At 34.1% G+C, this 19,490-nt stretch overlaps 2 protein-coding genes across 4 annotated transcripts; both read right to left on the bottom strand.

Annotated features, from left to right (window-relative positions):
* Positions 1-465: 465 nt before the first annotated feature.
* On the bottom strand, positions 466-5,544 carry LOC105762627 (sugar transporter ERD6-like 7). Of its 3 annotated transcripts, none has more exons than XM_052624714.1 (19): positions 5,385-5,544; positions 3,758-3,984; positions 3,591-3,653; positions 3,416-3,505; positions 3,275-3,334; positions 3,119-3,184; positions 2,941-3,006; positions 2,744-2,819; positions 2,576-2,640; positions 2,373-2,465; positions 2,191-2,271; positions 1,944-2,028; positions 1,789-1,832; positions 1,649-1,711; positions 1,492-1,551; positions 1,350-1,403; positions 1,198-1,257; positions 993-1,107; positions 466-904 (listed from the first exon to the last, which is right to left on the bottom strand). In XM_052624714.1, the coding sequence occupies exons 2-19, from the start codon at positions 3,953-3,955 to the stop codon at positions 789-791; spliced, it is 1,455 nt and encodes a 484-aa protein (XP_052480674.1). In that variant the 5' UTR covers positions 3,956-3,984; positions 5,385-5,544; the 3' UTR covers positions 466-788. The 3 variants fall into 3 exon arrangements, with proteins under 3 accessions (XP_052480674.1, XP_012435870.1, XP_052480673.1); XM_012580416.2 differs by lacking the exon at positions 5,385-5,544 and adding an exon at positions 4,105-4,295; XM_052624713.1 differs by lacking the exon at positions 5,385-5,544 and having other exon boundaries at positions 3,758-4,295.
* A 3,923-nt stretch (positions 5,545-9,467) lies between these two features.
* Positions 9,468-11,965, bottom strand: LOC105762630 (probable LRR receptor-like serine/threonine-protein kinase RKF3). Its single transcript, XM_012580420.2, has one exon. The coding sequence runs from the start codon at positions 11,712-11,714 to the stop codon at positions 9,828-9,830; it is 1,887 nt and encodes a 628-aa protein (XP_012435874.1). The 5' UTR covers positions 11,715-11,965; the 3' UTR covers positions 9,468-9,827.
* Between the last annotated feature and the right edge of the window lie 7,525 nt (positions 11,966-19,490).

Below are 19,490 nucleotides of genomic sequence, written 5' to 3' on the forward strand. Positions count from 1 at the left end.
TACTTTTTAACCTCCAAGGCTTGAACATGATCTATTTGTTTGAGTAGATTCTTTTCAGTCAGGTAACCAATTAATTACCATAACGGGAGATTTTGTATTGAAAGGTGAAAAAAAAAGGAAAAAAGAAAACGAGGGTTAGTGTCAACAAATGGAGGGCCTAGGGAATTCATTAGTCTCTTTTTTTCCCATGTTGTATTTTTATCCGTCACTTGTGGTCAGAAATATGACCTCTAAAGATATTTCAAATACATGAAAAAATTCAGCTTGTGTCAAATACATACATATATATATCTAATATTTACATCCAAATTCGAGTAACATAATTTTTACCTAATCCGGATTACAACTCAAGTGATTAAAATTCTGACTTAAACACTTCAAAGTTTAGAGTTTGAGTCTTGGCACTAACATCTTTAAAGCCAAACAATTGTATTTCAGTGTAATCATTTAGATTTTCACCTCCAGTTGAAAAATAATCAAATATGATACCATTAAAATAAAACATCAAAAACAAGTAGAAAGAAAATATTAAGAATTTATAACATTTTGAATGTTAACCTCTCATTTGAGGATTCATCTTAAAGAAAAAGCTAACAGAAGTCTATTTCTCATTAGCTTTATTTTGTGTGAAGAGATGTTGCCTTTGTATTTATTTCTCCTCCGGTTTTTGATATAAATCATTCCCATCATACAAATATAACTGTATCACCCAAAATGTAGCGTCCATTTTTGTTTGATTTTGTAAAGCATCTGTAAATGCTCTTTATTCTCTCAAAGATAATCTGCTTTCATGCATTAATGGCTGCTTGAATTTGTTCCAAGGTTTTCCCTTTTGTTTCAGGTACCAATGTGACCACAAACAATATAGCCCCTGCATTAATTGCAGCATAAAGAATGAAGGTACCTGCCATGAATCCACAAGAGTTGCTGTTAAACTCACAAATCCCTTTTTTTTTTTAACTTGAAGCTGCTAAAAATTGCATTCTATTTACCATAGGCGCTCCAGCTCATAAGGAAGTTGAAAGTGTAAGAAACTGCCCATGCACCAAACCAGTTCACCAGCGTTGCGAGGCTTCCGGCCGCTCCTTTGATATTTATAGGGAATATCTGCAACCAAATGGCATGGTTAAGAAGAGTTGAATGGTTAGTACATCAATTAGCGTAATGGTAAATCTTGCAGGCACTTCTTTTTGTTACCTCAGACATTATAACCCAAGGAACTGCACCCATCCCAGCTGAAAAGGCACTTATGTATATCTGATATCAATTAAGATTTATGTCAGAAGAAATGGTAAGTCATAGTTTGCCAATGAACAAATTGAATTGAGTATATTATTTGATGAAATTACCAATATGCCTGTTACAGCAAGAATGGGAACTGCATCGAGTGCCAAATTATGATCCTGGTTGGCAAAGATTATTGAAATGTTAGTAGTTTAGAACAGAGGGAAGTATATGTATAGTTAGAGATGATATGGTTTGACATTTAACCCTAAGATAGAATGAAACCCCAGATAGTATACAACCAAGGACCAGTCCTGTTGAAGAAACCTACAATGAAAGGAACATATATGAGATTCATCTTCTTAACCATGAAACTGAAAGCAATTTCGAGGACCTCGTGATTGTAAAATTGTTGTTTACTTACCAGTAATAGAGGCTTTCTTCCAGCTTTATCGATGACGGTTGTGTTAAGGCCAGTGATGACAACCTGCACAAATGGTGCTTTTAAGTTCTTGTTTGCTAGAAGGAAAGTACATTGATTTCAAGGAAAGGGAGAGATGAAACCTGAAGAATAGCATAGATTATTGTCCCAACAGCTGCAGAAAATCCTGAGACATTTGAAACACAAAAGCAGCAATGTTAATAAAAGATAAGTCCCTACGGGCTCTTCCAACTCGGATTCCTCGGTGCATCAGGGTGCAACTTGAAGGTTTCGTTACCTGCCATCTCGAAAATATTGCTGACATAAAAGCAGATACCATTGATCCCTCCAAATTGTTGAAAGACCATTAGTCCAACTCCTATCTGATCAAACATAAATGCATGGTAAAGAAACATTTAGTTAAGATAGAAGAGTGCAATGTTGTGGTTGCTAATTGTTATATGAAGATTGATATAATTGCACAAACTGGGTTTAGAAAGATTGATATAATTGCACAAACTGGGTTTAGAAAGAGTTGTAGTTACAATGACTGAGTTCAAGTATCTTTGTTGAAACAGATCCATCATTTTGGCTTTCGGAAGCCGTTCGAGGGTCTCTATATAGTCCTGTCAAACAATGACATAAAGTTCTTTTTATTAAACATCTTCTCTATAATGTTCTAACTCATCTTCATTGTTGGTTAGGATGATAGGTTTAGATTAAGAACCCGAATCTCATCTGCCTCCTTTGATATATTAGTATCCTTGCCACGAAGATCTTGTAGTGCAGCTTCGAATTCCTTTTCACGTCCAATCTTTGCCTGCATTATATCTAAGATTTTTATGCCATTCCCAGTTTCCCATGTAATTCTATATGTCAGGGTAAAAAAAACACAAAGGATTTCATCATCTTTTCATTGCTATTTCTTACCAGCCATCTAGGAGACTCTGGAATGAAAAAGAGTCCAAAGAGTAGAACTGCACAAGGAATAAGTCCTGCAATCACCCTACTTGTGAGTCCCACATATATACATGGTTTTGGCAGAATAATGTTCGGCATCACCGTGCTATGAATTGACTGCTAAAACATTTTTTTTACCTGTTAGTGCTAAAGCTCTCCATGTTAGAACTGTACCTATTATGAAGGCAACAGATACTCCAGTGCAGATCATAAGCTGCATAAGAAGATAAGAAATAGTCAGATAAAACTGACGACTGGTTAGATATTTACATTCACAACTTCAGTAAATTGTGATGATCATAAACGAATACTGCTACTTAATAGGCTCTTGTTACCTGATTTATAGTTGTTAATGCTCCTCGAAGATTCTTTGGTGCGATTTCAGCAATGAATACTGGTACCTTGTCACGCATTCAACAAAGGCATCACAATCATTAAGAAGAGAAAGTGTACGAGTACCGTTCATTGAACAAGGGATTCAGAAATGAATTGCTAGAAGAGATAGAAACTCACCACATACGAGAAGACTCCCATACCATAACCTGTTGCCAGTCTTCCAACGTCCAACAACAAAGCTCCCTTTTGTTTCCAATCAAGACAGATAAAAAGATTATAAAGTCATATTTCTGCATTTCTGGTTTAATTTTATAGGTGGGGGCAAACTAAAACCTTAGCGAAGTAAATGGCAAGCCACCCTCCAACACAAAATCCAGTAGCTGTTCTCATTGCCTGCATGCACATGATGTTACTTCAGGGTCATCATCTACAGCAGTCTTAGCATGCATATTAATCAATGATTTCTCAACTTACCCCTTTCCGACCGATAAAATCAGCAATCGGTCCACTTGTGATCGCACCAATCATTGCACCAAAAGTCAATATAGAACCAAACACTGAATACTGCACGTTCAAATATCAACTGCATCAGTGTGAAGTTGCTTCTGTTAGTGAACATACCAATTGAGTTATTACAAGCAAAAAGTACCTCTGCTAGAGACAGAGAGAGATCCGTCCTGATGGCGGTCTGAGTCGGCGATGAATAGCCTGCCTGAAAAATAACTTGAATTATAGCATTACAACTTAAAGAAGCAATATTACAAGCAAATTGAGCTCATTCCAGGACATTTTTTTAGAATAGGGGGGAACACGTACACAAGATCCAAACTCAAATGAACCACACACAGCAACAAAGGTACTGAAGTAAACCATCCACAGACTTGCTTTGCTGCTTGTTTGATCAGTGTATCCATCTTCCTTATCGGCCATATCATTCTCTTCTTGCAAGAGAGATACAGCTGCGCTTTCAAGAACACTGTCGTTACCTCTCTCTATGTCCTCTTTAATGGCCATGGTCTCCTTCAATTCTTGTATTTAAGTTTCTGTAGATTGATACAAATGGAAAAGAGAAAAAGCTTGAAGCAATATGATGAAAAACAAATGGGAATCCAGGGACTTTCCAATTCCAGGTGAGAATGAATTCCCTGTCTTGTGAAAATTACCAGGTTGGTTTCTTGTATGTATTGAAGTCACATAGAGACATGCTATTGCAAGCTGTTATTTTTTTTCCTTCATTCGATTACTTTACTTTTGATACAAGTGGACAAAGCTTTGTTGGTATTCATGAAAATGTGGAATAGATAAAAAAGAAAGGAATTTGAACATAGAAATGCAACAGGAAAAGATTGAAAACAATACACCATGATTTTGTTTCAGACCAAAAAACACCATTGCTGTTAAAATTACTAAATGTTGACAATGACTAGCAGCTGCTGGTGGTCCATGGCTGGTAAGTCTGTCTCATTCTATAGACAGTATGGTCTTTTCAACTATTTGTTTGTGGCTATAGCAATAGCATGCTTTGCAACTTGTTTCTTGATGATAACTGACCTACCAAGACAGGCATGCCATCAATGTTTTAAAACTCCAAGAGTTACTTGAATCGGTCACATTACTGGTTTTTGATTCGACCCATTAAAAATGTATAAACCGGTTTAAACTTCAATTTTTTTGTTTTGATTTTTGAATTTTTATCTGTATCGAATAATTCGCTCAAAAATTAATTTGATGCTTTTATCCTAACCAATACATCAATCGATTTTTGATCCAATCAATCTGACCCGGTTTCAACAACTTCATTATTAATTTTCCTTTACTTCATTACAGTAAATCCCTCTCTCCCTCCAATAACAAAAGCCTAATGTTAAAACTTGCCCAAAATGAAAAAAAATAAGAATAAGGGTAAAGTACATAAATGGTTACTAAAGTATTGCCCCTATTCTATTTTGGTCATTGAACTTTTAACTTATGCTATTTTGATCACTAAACTATTCGAAATCAAAATTTTTTGTCACCAAACGTTAACAACCATTTAAAATTTGACGAAAGTGCTGATGTGAACATTTTTTATTGCTCTAATAATAAATTTAGCCTCTAATAGTTACATATTCTAAAAATTACAAAATTTTTAAAAATTAAATATTATCATTTTGTAATCGTTGAGGGCTAAATTTATTGAATTTTTAAAATTTAAAATCAAATTGATAGAATTAGTAATCATTGGAGAACTAACTTTATTATTAGAGCAATAAAAAAACCCACGTCAACACTCCCATCAAATGTCAAATGGTTGGATGACCAAAAAATTCGATTTCGAACAATTCAATGAACAAAATAAAAATTTAGTGATCAAAATAGAACACAAACAATATTTTAGGTACCTATTTTAAATAACAACCCACCCATTCCTAAACCATAAAAAAGGAAAATCAAAATCCACTACCTTTTACTCACTGCGTTCAACCCCCTCTGCCTCATGGCAAGTTTGTTGTTTCTTCAGCTTCTCCCGTCCTTACTGCCAGCATCATTGTCTGAAGCTGCAGCCGCTGCCGTGGAGGTGATAAAGAAGGAGTTAGTATAAACAAAGAACAAAAATCGAGATGAATGGAGCAAGCCAAGAATGGGGATTGATAAATGACACAAATCGCTATCAACTTTTAAGGGAATTGTGTGAGTACATTTGGTAGGTGCACTCTTGTTTATCGAAAGGCTTGTGATTGACCTTATTTGCAATAATTCCCTTTTTATTTGATATTTACCCCCTTTTTTATACTTTTTAGATTTATTTTTTAACCGATCGAATTGGTTGAATTGAAAGTTGATGATTTGATTGATTCTGAAAACATTACCTTTTGTTTCCATAATGTTATTAGTAGATCTAAATTGATAATATCTTTAGTTGATTATGTAAACATTCGATAATGTTATCAATGTGAACATACAAACAACATTATAAAAACAAACGGACCAAATTAAATTCAATTAAAATATGAGGACTAAATTACAAATTTTGGTATAATTAAACCCCAAAGGAAGTTCCAACGCAACAAATTAGTTCTTGGAATTGGAACTGATGTGAGGATTGAAAATGTTTCAGCCTTTCTGGGAAAAATCACATGCTTCATGGGTGTCCAATTAGTCCTTTGTCCTTAGATGCAGTAACATTGTTGAAAGTGTTGATGAGTCCTTGTCAAGTACTCAAACAACAACAACAACAAAAAAGGGTTAAAATTTGCAATAGGCCCCTTTACTCTCCACAAATTTGAAATTTAGTCTCTATTCTTTTATTTCCTAAAATTTAGTATATATTAACCAAAGAGATGAGCATGAAAGTATTAATGAAAGGAAAAGGTTGCAGTGGCAGTTAAGGATAGGAAATGGATTTGTTTAGAAGTAGTTGTGTTCAATTAAAACACTGGCTGTGTTTTCAAAGTTCAACATCATGGTTTGACAAGTAACTTTAGGGTTTAACAGAGACAGGGTCCCTTGTTGTTTTGAAGCTATAAACAATGGTGTTTTTTGGGGTTAGATTGTCAAGTTCTGATTTGGGGGCTGATGAAAATAAATATATTATAATTCTATATTAGGGTGAGATGGGATCGTGAAGTTATTTCCAAGTTTGGGACAAAATTTTTTAAGGGTAAACTGTATTATTGCTCACTCTATTATGATTAAATTTTCGTTTTAGTCATCTAATTAAAACAGTTACAATATAGTCACTGAACTATTTAAAATTTTCATTTAAATTATTGGGTTGTTAAAACCAATGTTATATGGCTTTCTTTGTTCACACTGTTTGCACCAATAAAAAAAATTTCTTTCACTTTCTCTTTTGTAATTCAGGTTTTTTTTTTTCATGAAACAATTTTGGATGTCACAAATTTAGGAAACAAAGTTCAAACAATTTTTTCTTCAATTTCCGACTCTGACCGTCCAATCGACTTGGATCTGAGGTATGTTCTTCTACTCATCGATGGGTACTGTGTTGGAAATATCCAAGTAAGAAAACGGTTTACAGTTATAGCAGAAGTTAAAAAAATTTCAAAACCGAGTCATTCTATGATATTTATAGCAATAACTTTTTATTGGAAAGTACCTGTGCTTTGTGCAAGACAAATTCGAGTCGATCTTGACTTTCAACTGAACGAATCGTCACTGAGAGCTCGTTGATGCAATTTGTTTTTTGAAAAACTTAACAACCCAATGGCTTAAGTATTTTTTTTTGAATATATAGTTCAGTGACTTCAATGAAAACTTTCAAATAATTTAGTGACAAAATTATAACTTTTTTTACTTAAGTGACCAAAATGAAAACTTACCATAGTTTAGTGATTAATAGTGTAGTTTACCCAATTTTTAATTAAAAATGGGTTTAGCGGATTGAGCCTTAGCTCAGTTGGCATCAACATTGTTGCCAGTGCAAAAGTATGTGGGTTCAATCGCGCTGAAGCACATTATTCTCTTATTTAAAGGTTGGGGAGGGGATATGGGTATTGGGTAGTTCTAAGCATTGTATCAAAAATCAAAGATTAGGAATCATGATGCTACACTCATATGAAAGGAAGTAAAATGAAAAATAAAAATAAAAACAAGTTTGAGGTAGGGTCGGAATCGAGGTGAGCAAAAAACCGCCTCACCCCATTGCCATCCCTAATTTTAGTCTTTATACTTTTCGAATTTTGAAATTTCAGTTATGATTCAAACATTAGTAGTTTAATCCATTAGGTCAAATTCTGACATGGGTTTCAAATTATGCGTAAATTGTGGATTTAGTCTATATTCTCCAATTTGATTATTTTTTAGTTCCTATACTTTTCGAGTATTATGTGAAAATATCAAGTTGACATCACATTACACATATAATAATATATTTTTTCCATAAAATTTTAAAAGTAGTAAAATTTAACTTAATAAATTTATCATATAGTCATAAATTAAGATTTCCAAAATTAAAAAGATATAAAAACAAAAAAATATCAAATAAATTGACAAAAAAAAAATCCTAAAATTCAAAGTTGCCCATGATGCGCTATGGACCTGCCTGTCCAACGACAAGATTTTATGTGAAACTTTATACGTGAAAACCTTTTGTTTTCAAAATTATATAGTTGAATTGAAGAAATTATTGGTTTTCAAATTAATTTATCTGGTTTAATTAAATAAATTATAAAATTTTAAAAAATTAAAAAATCGATTTAACTTATTTTTAACATATTCAATTGATTCATATTAATTTATAAATCAAAGTTCAACCATTTATTTTAAATTGATATTTTAATTAATTCTCAATTTGACGGATCCGATTATGAAGAATTTGTGATGCTTGTAGGTTTCCCATGAAGCATGAAGCAAGCCCGAGGGTTCTATTCTAGCAAGAGTACATTGGGCAGTCCAGTTTCTGGGCCCCTAACTTACCATTGGCTTAAGCTTTATGTACATAGCTTGAGGTCAGAAATTAACAAACAATAATATCAGTCATCATTCTTCAATTATTATTACCAGCCGCCGTTTTTTGCTTTGACTAGTCAACTTTAAGACGTTTGAATTCACGCTTACAATCGTGGTTGGTCAAGTCTAAGCTCAGACACAAGAAAAAACCCACCTCAGGGCCGTCTTATCTGCTTCTTCATATTCATAATATATTCAGTCAACCATCTTCAGTAAATTCTTAAACCATGACTCCTCAACTACAATGATGCTTCCTTGGTTCACACCAGATGCGGCATTGCTAAAGCCAAATCTGTAAAATATCACTCTTCTCCACTGCTATGTTGCTCAAACTCTCATGTTCGATAGTCGCATTCGATGCTTCATACGGGAATACGATATACCTGCGTCAAACACATGCTAAGTCCAAGTGACATAGCCACATCCGATATGTGAAAGGTGCAACATCACCCATTTCTTGTCCAAGCTTTAGACCAGCACGAGCTGCACCAGTTTCTAACAAGCATGTCTGGGATGATTTCTTTTGCAAATTTGCCAACTTTCTGTAGTTCCAAAAGAACAAAATATGTAAAAGAATATATCAACCTAACCGTTTTTCCTTTATATAAAAGAAGCCATCAAAAAGGTCTTCTATTCTTGCTTTCGGCCATCTCGTGTTTCTCTTCTCCTAACTCCCTGCCTCTGCTGTCGGCCGAAAGGACCTCTGAGGCTGCTGTCACCACACGTGGCTTCTTCTCCAGGGGCTGTCTTCTCCTTTCTGTTGGAGTGACTTCCTCTCCGGTGTGTTTGGGAAAGAAGCTCGTGGTGTTAAGGACGCTGGCTGGCTAAGCATTGTTTGCCAGACCATCTGTGGTCTTTTCCACTTGGCTGTCTATGGCCATTCTTGCTAGGCCGTTTGTGGCCCTCTTCGCTAGGCCGGCCTTCTCTCTCTCTCTTGATCGTTTTGTGGTCATGTAACAATCTTTGAATGAAGACTTACATACATACATACATACATATATACATATATATATATATGGAAATTAATTAAGCAGAACTATTAGAACTTGCAAAGAGCTACATATTAGGCAACAAGGTCTACAAATCAAATTCTTGCAGTACATAACAATCAAATTCTTTCTTCATAAGACCAAAACTCCATGCCACAAGTTGGCAAAAACATGACATACATGTATATACAGGAATTTCCAGAAAATGAAAAAACAATGAAGCATCATTTGGTGAACAAATCAATTTGATGTTCTAGAGGAAGTTGCTGTACATACAAATGTGGCAAGCACTTATGTGCCCTATATATCATTTGAATTCAAATGAACCTAACGTGACCGTGAAACTATTAATGAATCTTTACAACATCATATGCAATTCTAAAACTGGTGAAGCACAAAATCTAAACCATTCAAAATCAAGGTGAGCATACCAATCAGGGAAGCTTTCTCTATTCAATAGCGCCTAAACTTGTCCCTTCCTCCTTACTACCTGAATGATGACTGCTTTCACAAGTAAATATTTGATAGCCAGCCAAACCAGAGAGATGACCCGAGCCATTACTGCTTATCGATCTCTCAATGTCATCGATATGAGCCACCAGAGGAATCGGTCGTTCAGGGATTGAGGGAACTGAAACATCAGTTTCCAACATTTTTACTACTTGATCCATGGTTGGCCGGCATTGTAACTCTGGATGCGAGCAAAGGACCGCGACCAGCACGTACTTCTCAAGAACCTCCGGTGGCCCTAACTCCGGCATGCCGTCTTCAATAACATCCAAAGCTCTCTCAGACTTAACCAATGACCATGCCCAATCAGCCACTAGAGAAGGCTGGTTATCATCAGTCATCGTGAGTGCCTTTTTTCCACTCAACAACTCGAGAAGCACTACGCCGAAGCTATACACATCGCTTCTCTCGGTCAATTGACCATACAATGCATATTCAGGGGCAACATACCCCATTGTTCCAGCTACTCTGGTGCTCAAATGTGTCATTCCTTCTGGTGTGAACTTTGCTAGTCCAAAATCAGCTACCTTGGCCTCAAACTTATCATCCAAAAGTATGTTACTCGCTTTGATATCCCTATGAATGATTGCTGGCTGTGCTCCGTAATGTAAATAAGCCAATCCCCTAGCTGTTCCTAGTGCTATCTTTTGACGCATTGGCCAACTGAGTTTCCTTTCCATGGAACCAAACAGATGATCATACAAGCTACCGTTCTTCATTAAATCACAAACGATTATCCTTTGGTGACCCTCTAACGTGGTGGTGGTTGTACAATATCCCCTCAAAGCAACAAGGTTCACATGCCTAACACTGGCGATTACCTCAACTTCATGTGTGAAATTGGCATCACCAGCGGCAGAACAGTTCTTGAACCTTTTGAAAGCAACCTCAGAGCCATCAGGTAAGTAACCTTTGTACACATTACCATACCCTCCTTTGCCAATAATGTTGTCTCTCGAGAAATTCCTAGTGGCTTCCTTGATGTCATCGAAGGTAAAGCGAAGCAAATTAGTACTTTCAGTGATGGAAGACAAACCAGAACCACCAGCACCACCCATCTCGAGGCTCCTGATTCTGTCTTTCCCTTTCTTTCTCTTTGAATCCTGGTATTTTCTATAAGCAAACCAAGACCCACCAATCAAAACAGTTAAACCAACGCTAACACCAACGCTAACACCCAAAATCAGACCAAGTCTGTTACTTTTACGATTGTTAATGGTGCTAAAATCAACCGAGAATAAACAAGAGGCGGTGGCTTCATCGGTTGGTCCAGCGTAATTAGCGAAAGCAGCTGCGTAAATAGACGGGTAAGCGGTGCAGTCGGAGACGTTTGCTACTGAATTGTCGATCAAGTACGAAGCTTGCACATTGGCCAAGCTTCGAGTACAAGAAGCACAAGCCGAGCCCTGCAACGACTGGTTACAATTCGAAACGACATCGGATAAGGTGGCGTTGGGGATCAAAGCTTCAAAATCAGCCCTGGTGGTTAAGTTCAAGCAACCTTGAGAGATCCAATCGGTCTGGAAACCACAACTGGAACGCATGTCGAAGGTGGGGTCGAGGGATTGGTAAGATTGCCAACAGGACTCGGCGGTGTTTAAAGGAGGGTAGAAGGAATCGGTGCGTTTGAGGTAGTCGGAAAGGACAAGGCGGAGACCCTGACGAACATAGTGGCATTCCATGGAGGTGTTGAGACGAGGCCTGGGGTTAGGGAGGATGGGACGGAGGATAGTGAAGTTTAAAGGACATGGTTGTTGTTGGGTATTGCTTTGAGCAAAACATAGTGGGGAAAAAGTGAAGACAATGAAGAAAAGAAGAAGGGACATTTGAGGAAGGAAAGGTAACTGCTATAGCCTACAATACATGGAAAGGGAGATGGAAATGGAAAGAAGGAAAAGGGAGTTGCCGAAGAAGAGAGAGAGAGACCGGGGGGGTGTTTGTGATTTAGTTGAGAGATTTGACTTGAAAAAGATGAGATGGGAAAAGCATCAAAGCAGCCTTTTTGACTATTTTTCGTAATAGTAGTTAACGAGAATCGAGGGAGAGATGAGTTGCCAAGCGTAAAAATAGTATAATGTTTTTTAAAAAAAAACAGAACAGTGAAGTGCGGATCGAAGAGAAATAGAGACAGGGGAAAGGAGCTGGCAAAAGTGTACCAGGAGGCTGGAAGCTGATGATGCATTGTGTCGTGTAATAATATTTTATTTTTATTGATGATGTGGTTGGTTTTGTTTTTACGTGCTCCCACTTGGGGTTTTGTTTTTAATAAATCCCCAGGGTTTACATTTTTGTAACATTTGTTATAGATTTATATTTATTTAAGTTGGATACTATTTAAGATATGCCTCAAGTTTTTCATTTTTTTTAAGGGTGAGTTTAGATGGGCGGTGCGTTTATCTGTGGTTAATATTAAAATAGCGGTAACGATGAGATTAGATACTATAGCGATACTGTAGCGTGAGACAAAAAGTAAGCTAAACGCACCGCACCCAATCGCCCATCCAAACCCACCCTAAAACCTAACCTAACTTATACTAGTTTTAGTTTAATATTTAATATTTCTATGTTTTTAAATTGTAATATTTTTATGATATATTTAATTTATATAATATGTAAAATAAAATATTAAAATATTAAGAATGAGTTAGTTCTGAGTTCATTTGTAGGATTCTTTGCTTTGATATTTAAAATAAATAGCTTAAGCCTTGAACAAGTTTGAAATCTAAACATCAAATGATAAGTGCAAAAAGTGTAATCACCGTAGTAATTACACCATCTTGTAATTACAAAAATATTAAATTGTCTAGACATGTTTAGGTAGCAAAGTGTAATTAAATCTTAATTTTCTATATAGTACAAATTGTAATAAGACAATAAAATAATTGAAAGTGAATGAAATATAAAAAACTAAATACGCATTAGAGCAAGTAATTGAGGTGCTCCAATTAAATTTAAATTATTGAGACCTATTTATTACAATAATTACTAGCACGTATTTAATTACAAACAATTAGATTAGTTTAAAATATAGGTTGAGCTTCGGCTCAAACATTCAAGGCCTAAACTCGGTTCAATCCATTTTTTAAGTTTGAAAATATTATATTATTTTAAATATAATGTAATTTATGGTGCATAAATATTAAATATATAGTAATATTGTAATACCCCATACTCGACCGATCGCCGGATTTGAGCTATGAGATGCCACATTCGTTGCCAGAACAACTACGATCAATTATAATTCAATATCACAATTTATATATATGCATACTATTTAGTTTAATCATCTTTAACATATAATAAATGTAACACCCTTTACTCGACCTGGACGTCGGATCCGAATAACGAGATCAGTAAGGAATTTACATAAAAAAACATTCATATTTAAAATACAATTTACATTATTACAAATCACATACCATACATCAGTAATTTGAGATCAGTAAGGAATTAATTATGAAAATCTAGACATGAAATGAGATTAGACTGTAAAATTTCAAAGTTTTTAAGTTAATACTAAAAGTTCATAGTTGGTATCGATACCTTTTTAAAAATATGTTTTCTTTGCAAATCAAAGGTATCAATATTTATCAATTGGTACTGATAGTTTATGAAAAGGTATGATACTTATATACATATGGACACCATTTTGGCATTCTGTTTGTTTAAAAACTGTTATTGGTCAAGTATCAATACCAAATGCCAAAATATCAGTACTTGAGTTCAGAAATGGTAAAAATCTATCTTTAAATGGTCCATTTCATGCCCAAATTCATCTAAACTTTGGTACCTTATAAGCACAATTATAACATAAAAACCATCAACAAAGTACCTTTCTATCCATTTCCAGTTTGCCAAAAACATCACTTTAACAGTCAACCTAATTGTCTAACCAATATGCCACAATTGACACCTCAATTAACAAATCAAAACCAAACAAAAGACCACATTCAACTAAATCAATAAACTTTTAATGGCACCTCCAAAACATTGAACCTAATATGTAATCATCTAACAATTCAAACCATCTTTCAATTGATTCCATATTAGCCTTATAACTTAGGTGTAAGAAATATCAAATCACTTTAAGCATGGCATAGCATAAGTATCATCTTTCCATACCTATATCTGAGTATATCACCTAAATACTATTAATCAAAGAACATGCCCATCAATTACTTAACAAGTTATGATTATAATGATTTTTGCCATCACACGTAATATTTACATGTGATTCACAAAATGGCAATGTAACCCAAAATGGACATCATATAACCATTAGACTTATTAGGTACATGCCAAGACCCAAAATGAAACACATCACTAACACTTGAGTTCGAGATTGTCGCTGGATGTTGAATTGACGATCGAACTGATAAGTACCTAACCTGCGCACGAAAAACAAAATTGTACAATGAGTATAACTCAGAGGTATTTCTATAATCCAAACATTAAAAGCAAAATATAATACATTTAAATGCTCAAGTTGAAACTAGATGATGCTATGCAAATATCATATCAAATGTGCATGTTAATATATGCATTATTTTATCAAACACATTTTACTAATACACGGCAAATTCAATTTACATATCATGTGGTACCGAAATCCAATTTCATGTATACAATGATCATATCAATCATTGTTGAATTCATTTCATACATAAATCAACACCATTTCTTATTCACATATCCATTCACTATTTTGGTTTCCATTTCACATTTCATTCTAGCATTGCCATTTCAACTTCATTTTCCGTTTCAAAGTCATTATCTCAAGTTTACCATTTACTTCCCCTATTAACACAACTCGAACTTTGACGGATACATGGGCCCAACCAACACACCAGTTTGACATCTAGTGCCTTATTGGATAAATCGAAGCAAGTGGTTGCTCCTAGCACTATAAATAAATTTGATATCAAGTGTCTCATTGGTTAAACCAAAGCAAATTGGCACCCAGTACCTCATCGACTCGTAGTCGAAGTAACCCTAAACTCTTCCTATCCTATTGCATGCCAACTATATCCGACTTGCCCGAACAGTTAATAGAGATTTCATTTCATAATTCAATAACATCAAATATCTCATTTCACCTTTATTTTCATCATAAACATATAAACTTACAAATATCAACTTTATATATTCACATTTCATACTCAATTCCACATTTTAAACAATATATCTTTTCCATATACATTCAATTTAATCCTTAGGTATATCAATCAACTCAATTGAGCCAAAATCATTTCATTATCACAATCAACTCACCTTGTATTCTTACCATGCACAAACAGTTCAAAATGCAGCAATTTACAAGAGTTCAAATTATAGAAACACAAACTGTAAACTCCGAGCTATTCGTTGACGACTTTGTCTTTTTCTTTCTTTTTCGAGGAATTCGAGTCGATATTAGGTACGGGTTAAAAACAACACATAAAATTATCAATTTACATTCATTTTCAAATTCAATTGCTAAATTATGCAACCTTTGTATTTTATTCAATTTAGCTCCTAAAACCAAGACTAACATAACTTCTAAATTTAACCCCAAAGTTTTATACCAATTTCACTAAAAGCCTAATTTAACTCCCTATTTCTTATTTTTACCCCAAAATTTTGAAATTTTTGTAATTTGGTCCCTATTACACCAAAATCACCAATTGACTTTATAATTTAGTCCTTTATCCTAAACTTAAAATCTACCAAAATATTACCAAAAGCTTCAACTATCTAACAAAGGCAACTTCTTAATTCTTTAACAATACTAAAAACAACATGGTCAACTAGCTTATAATACTGAGATTCAAAAACATAAAAATTAAAAAAATAAATTAAACTAACCAAATTGAAGCTTGAAATCTATGAAAACATTGTCGTTCGTCCCTCTCACTTTTCTTTTTGTTTTCGAAATGTTTAGATTGAACACTTTCTTTTCAATCCACTAAATATCATCTTTTTTTTATTTTATACTTTACTTTAACTAAAATTTATAATATATAGCATACATATTATTAAGTTGTAACCGGCCACCTAATCATGTATCTGAGGATTTATTTTCTTTATAAGTCCAATATATTAAGTTCCAATTGTAATTCCTCAATAATTCTTATTTTTATCATTTACACGATTTAGTCCCTGTACTAAAACTAAGCACTGATTCGATAAAATTAATCGACTGAAATTTAATTCACTACTAACATAAAAATATTTACGTGCCCGGTTTACGGAATCAGGATTCCGAAATCACATTTTCTGACCCCACTAATTTTCGGGTCATTACAATATACATTCATTTCTAGGGTTAAAATGAGCTTACAGAAGCTCTTTTGATAACTCGAGGTCGAATAAAGACAAAAATACAAATTTGGATTATGTTATTAAATTAGTATTCTTATTCTTATACTCATAAAAAAATAATTGAAATATTTAATCAAATTATATATTAACGTGATTTTATTTTCCTAACATGTACTTTTTTTTGGAATAATGTTATGCACGTTTTAAATATTTTAATTAGAATGATAATTTTTTGACTTTGAAATTTTAATTCTTTTTTTAATACACAACATAAATGTGAAAATTTTAAAGTTGTTATATTGTTATAAGAAGATTTATATATATGGTTATATATATTTATGGGTTAGAGTAGAGGTGCTCATGGGCCAGGCCGGGTCCAGGGAAAAAATTCCTAAGCCAGAGCTCGATTCATTTTTTAATAAACACTAAAAATTTATTTTAAAAATAAAAAAAATATTTTAAAAATATTTTAAAATTAAAAAATAAAAAATAAATATTTATTATATTCAGGCCGGGACGGGCCCGGACTAAAAAAGTGGTGCCCGAGGCCCGACCCGTTTTCTAAACGAGCCTCATTTTTTTTGTCAAACCCATATTTCGGACCTATATTTTTACCCGAACCCTCCCATATTTTGGGCGGGCCGTCGGGGCCGGGCGGCCCATGAACACCTCTATGTTAGAGATAAAACTCTATTAATAGGTATAATTATAAACCGCTCGTATTCATTTTCTTCATCCTTCTAACATACATACATACATAACAAAACCACAAAACACTTGGCTTCTTGTTGTAGCTCCAAATGAAGGCGACAACTTAATCCTTTACATTACAAGACATCATCTTATGCCTATAATTATGACTTGATGACATCAAATTCATCCGGTTCAAAGCCTGCTTAATTTTTCAAAATAAATTCCACGTTTTAAACACTTTGTAATAATATATAAAATCGATTTTGGAAAGGAATATAAAAAAGGCTAATGGTAAAGTAGTTGGAAGCTGTTGCCTTTTATATATATATATATATAATATTAACTAATAAATAACATCAAATTTTAATAGAATTAATATTTACGGCTTAGAAAATGACATGGAAAAATTTTATTCATCTGTAGTTCAGCTTCAGATAAAATATTTTATTTGCAGAACCATATAAATTTTAAAAATATTAACTTTGTTAAATAGTAAATGAAAATTTTAAACAATCAATGCTAACTCTATTAAAAATTGGCCGTGTCTCTGCCCGTGTCCTCATTCGTGTAACTCACTGAGTAGGGTCACACAGCCATGTCGCAGGTCGTGTGCCAAACCGTGTAACTCTCTGAGTTGCCACACACAACCGTGTGCTAGGCCATGTAACTCACTGACTTGGAACACTAAGAAATTTCAAATGACACACAGTTTTGTCACCAGGTCGTGTGACAACCCGTGTCCCAAGCTGTGTAATCCAAAAAATTTACCGAAAATCAAGCCGTTTCCATGTCAAACCATACTCAATTAACCATTCCTTGGGAACCATAATTCAAACACACATGTACATGCTATTTCAAACATCTTAAAGCACCTAATCAATATGTCATTCAAAGGCACCACAATTGTATCAAACGTTATGAATCAAACCAAAGCAAATTGATCATATCTCAAACACACAACCTAGTTCACTTAACCATTATATTCTACCACAATTGACCATTTTCAAGCCATCACAAACATAGAAAAAGAACCTTATTTACAAGCACTTAAAAGTAACCAATATGACATAACTTGGTAAAACATTAAAGTTCACCAAACCAAACATAACTTCAAAAGTTTAAACATACAAAAACATCCATTACAAAGATCCTATACATGCCATTATTAACCTTGGCCAAAATACTCAAAAACTACCGAAATGATTGTTGGATAATGTGATAGGTCTCCGATGAGCTTCCAACCGGTTGAGCTTCCGATTATCTATAAACGAAGGAAAGTAACTACTTAAGTAATGAGTGCTTAGTAAGCTCGTATAAACTTAAACATAACTTACCATTTCATTAATACAATTTATAGATCAAACATAAATCGTTACCAATGCCATAAGCTTAGCATAAGCCTATACAACATCATCAAACTCACAAGTTAGTATACTTGTCCATGATACACATGAATTCAACCGTAAGATAAGTAGATTTCCAAATATCAACACATATTTAACTCATCAATGTTTTCATAAGATCATGATTCATTCTATTTGCATACTTACCATTTCATTTCCTTTTTTTACCCGTTGAACCGTCTAGAATTACATCAGATACTCGGGAATGCTCACACATAGTGTGTCTTTCTATATAACCATAACATTTCCTTTACATCAATGCTCGCACGAGCTGTGAAATGGGCTAGCTTACACGAGCTGTGGGTTGGAATGTTAGCTACACGATACTACTCACACGAGCTGTGGAGAATCCGCAATAAATGCAGAATCTTAGCCATTGATAGGACATTCAAGACCAGCACCCGAAACATGAAATCCCTGAGAATTCTGAAGGTTCAAACGAGACTCGTTACTCGTCAATTCATCATAGCATAGAAACATTTATACATAGATTCATTTATATTAAAAAATAGAAAATAATCAATTTAACTAACATTAAAACGATCATAGTTCATACGAACTTACCTCGATAATTAGGGTCGTAGTAGTAGAGTCGAGCTAATCGAAGCTTTAGCTTTTCCTCGATTTAAGTCTGATTGTGGTTTGTCTTTATCTAAATAAATAATTTCATTCAATTAAGTACTTCTAGTATTCAATTTAATCCATAGTTCATATTTATGCAAAATTACAAAATTACCCCTAATACTTTAACTTTCACAATTTAGTCCTTAAGCTTATAACTCATTTTAGCCTAAATCCAACTTAACCAATGTTACAAGGGACCTTGAAACAACCCATAATCACCAAAAATTCACAACAAAACCCATGGATTTATACTTTTAATAGTTTAATCCTTATTTCCAGAATTCAACAAAAATCACTTAACAAAACATGTTTATTTTACAACCAAGATTAATAATCTATCAACTAACATCGAAAAAATTCAAAAAATCCATGGCAAGTCTCTCAAACTTTAAAAATTTTGCAAATTAGCCCCTGGCTAGCTAGATTAAGCTAAAATGAACTCAAAAACATAAAAATCACTAAAAACTGGATCGAAATCACGTACCATGCAAACACCTAAGCTAGTCGAACCTTCAATCCCTAAAAATGGCTATTTCCTTCTTCAAATTTCGGTGGAGAGACTAAGTGAGGAAGATGAAACAA

This window comes from Gossypium raimondii, chromosome 12 (genome assembly GCF_025698545.1).
Source record: "Gossypium raimondii isolate GPD5lz chromosome 12, ASM2569854v1, whole genome shotgun sequence".
Taxonomy (NCBI): Eukaryota; Viridiplantae; Streptophyta; class Magnoliopsida; order Malvales; family Malvaceae; genus Gossypium; species Gossypium raimondii.

Bases quoted from the DNA above. Each gene is read 5' to 3' on its own strand.
- LOC105762627 (XM_052624714.1), bottom strand. From the start codon at position 3,955: ATGGCCATTAAAGAGGACATAGAGAGAGGTAACGACAGTGTTCTTGAA. The intron at 3,007-3,118 runs GTGAGTTTCTAT...ATGCGTGACAAG, and splicing joins TGGGAGTCTTCTCGTATGTG to GTACCAGTATTCATTGCTGA. The intron at 2,466-2,575 runs GTAAGAAATAGC...GATATAATGCAG, and splicing joins CAGAGTCTCCTAGATGGCTG to GCAAAGATTGGACGTGAAAA.
- LOC105762630 (XM_012580420.2), bottom strand. From the start codon at position 11,714: ATGTCCCTTCTTCTTTTCTTCATTGTCTTCACTTTTTCCCCACTATGT.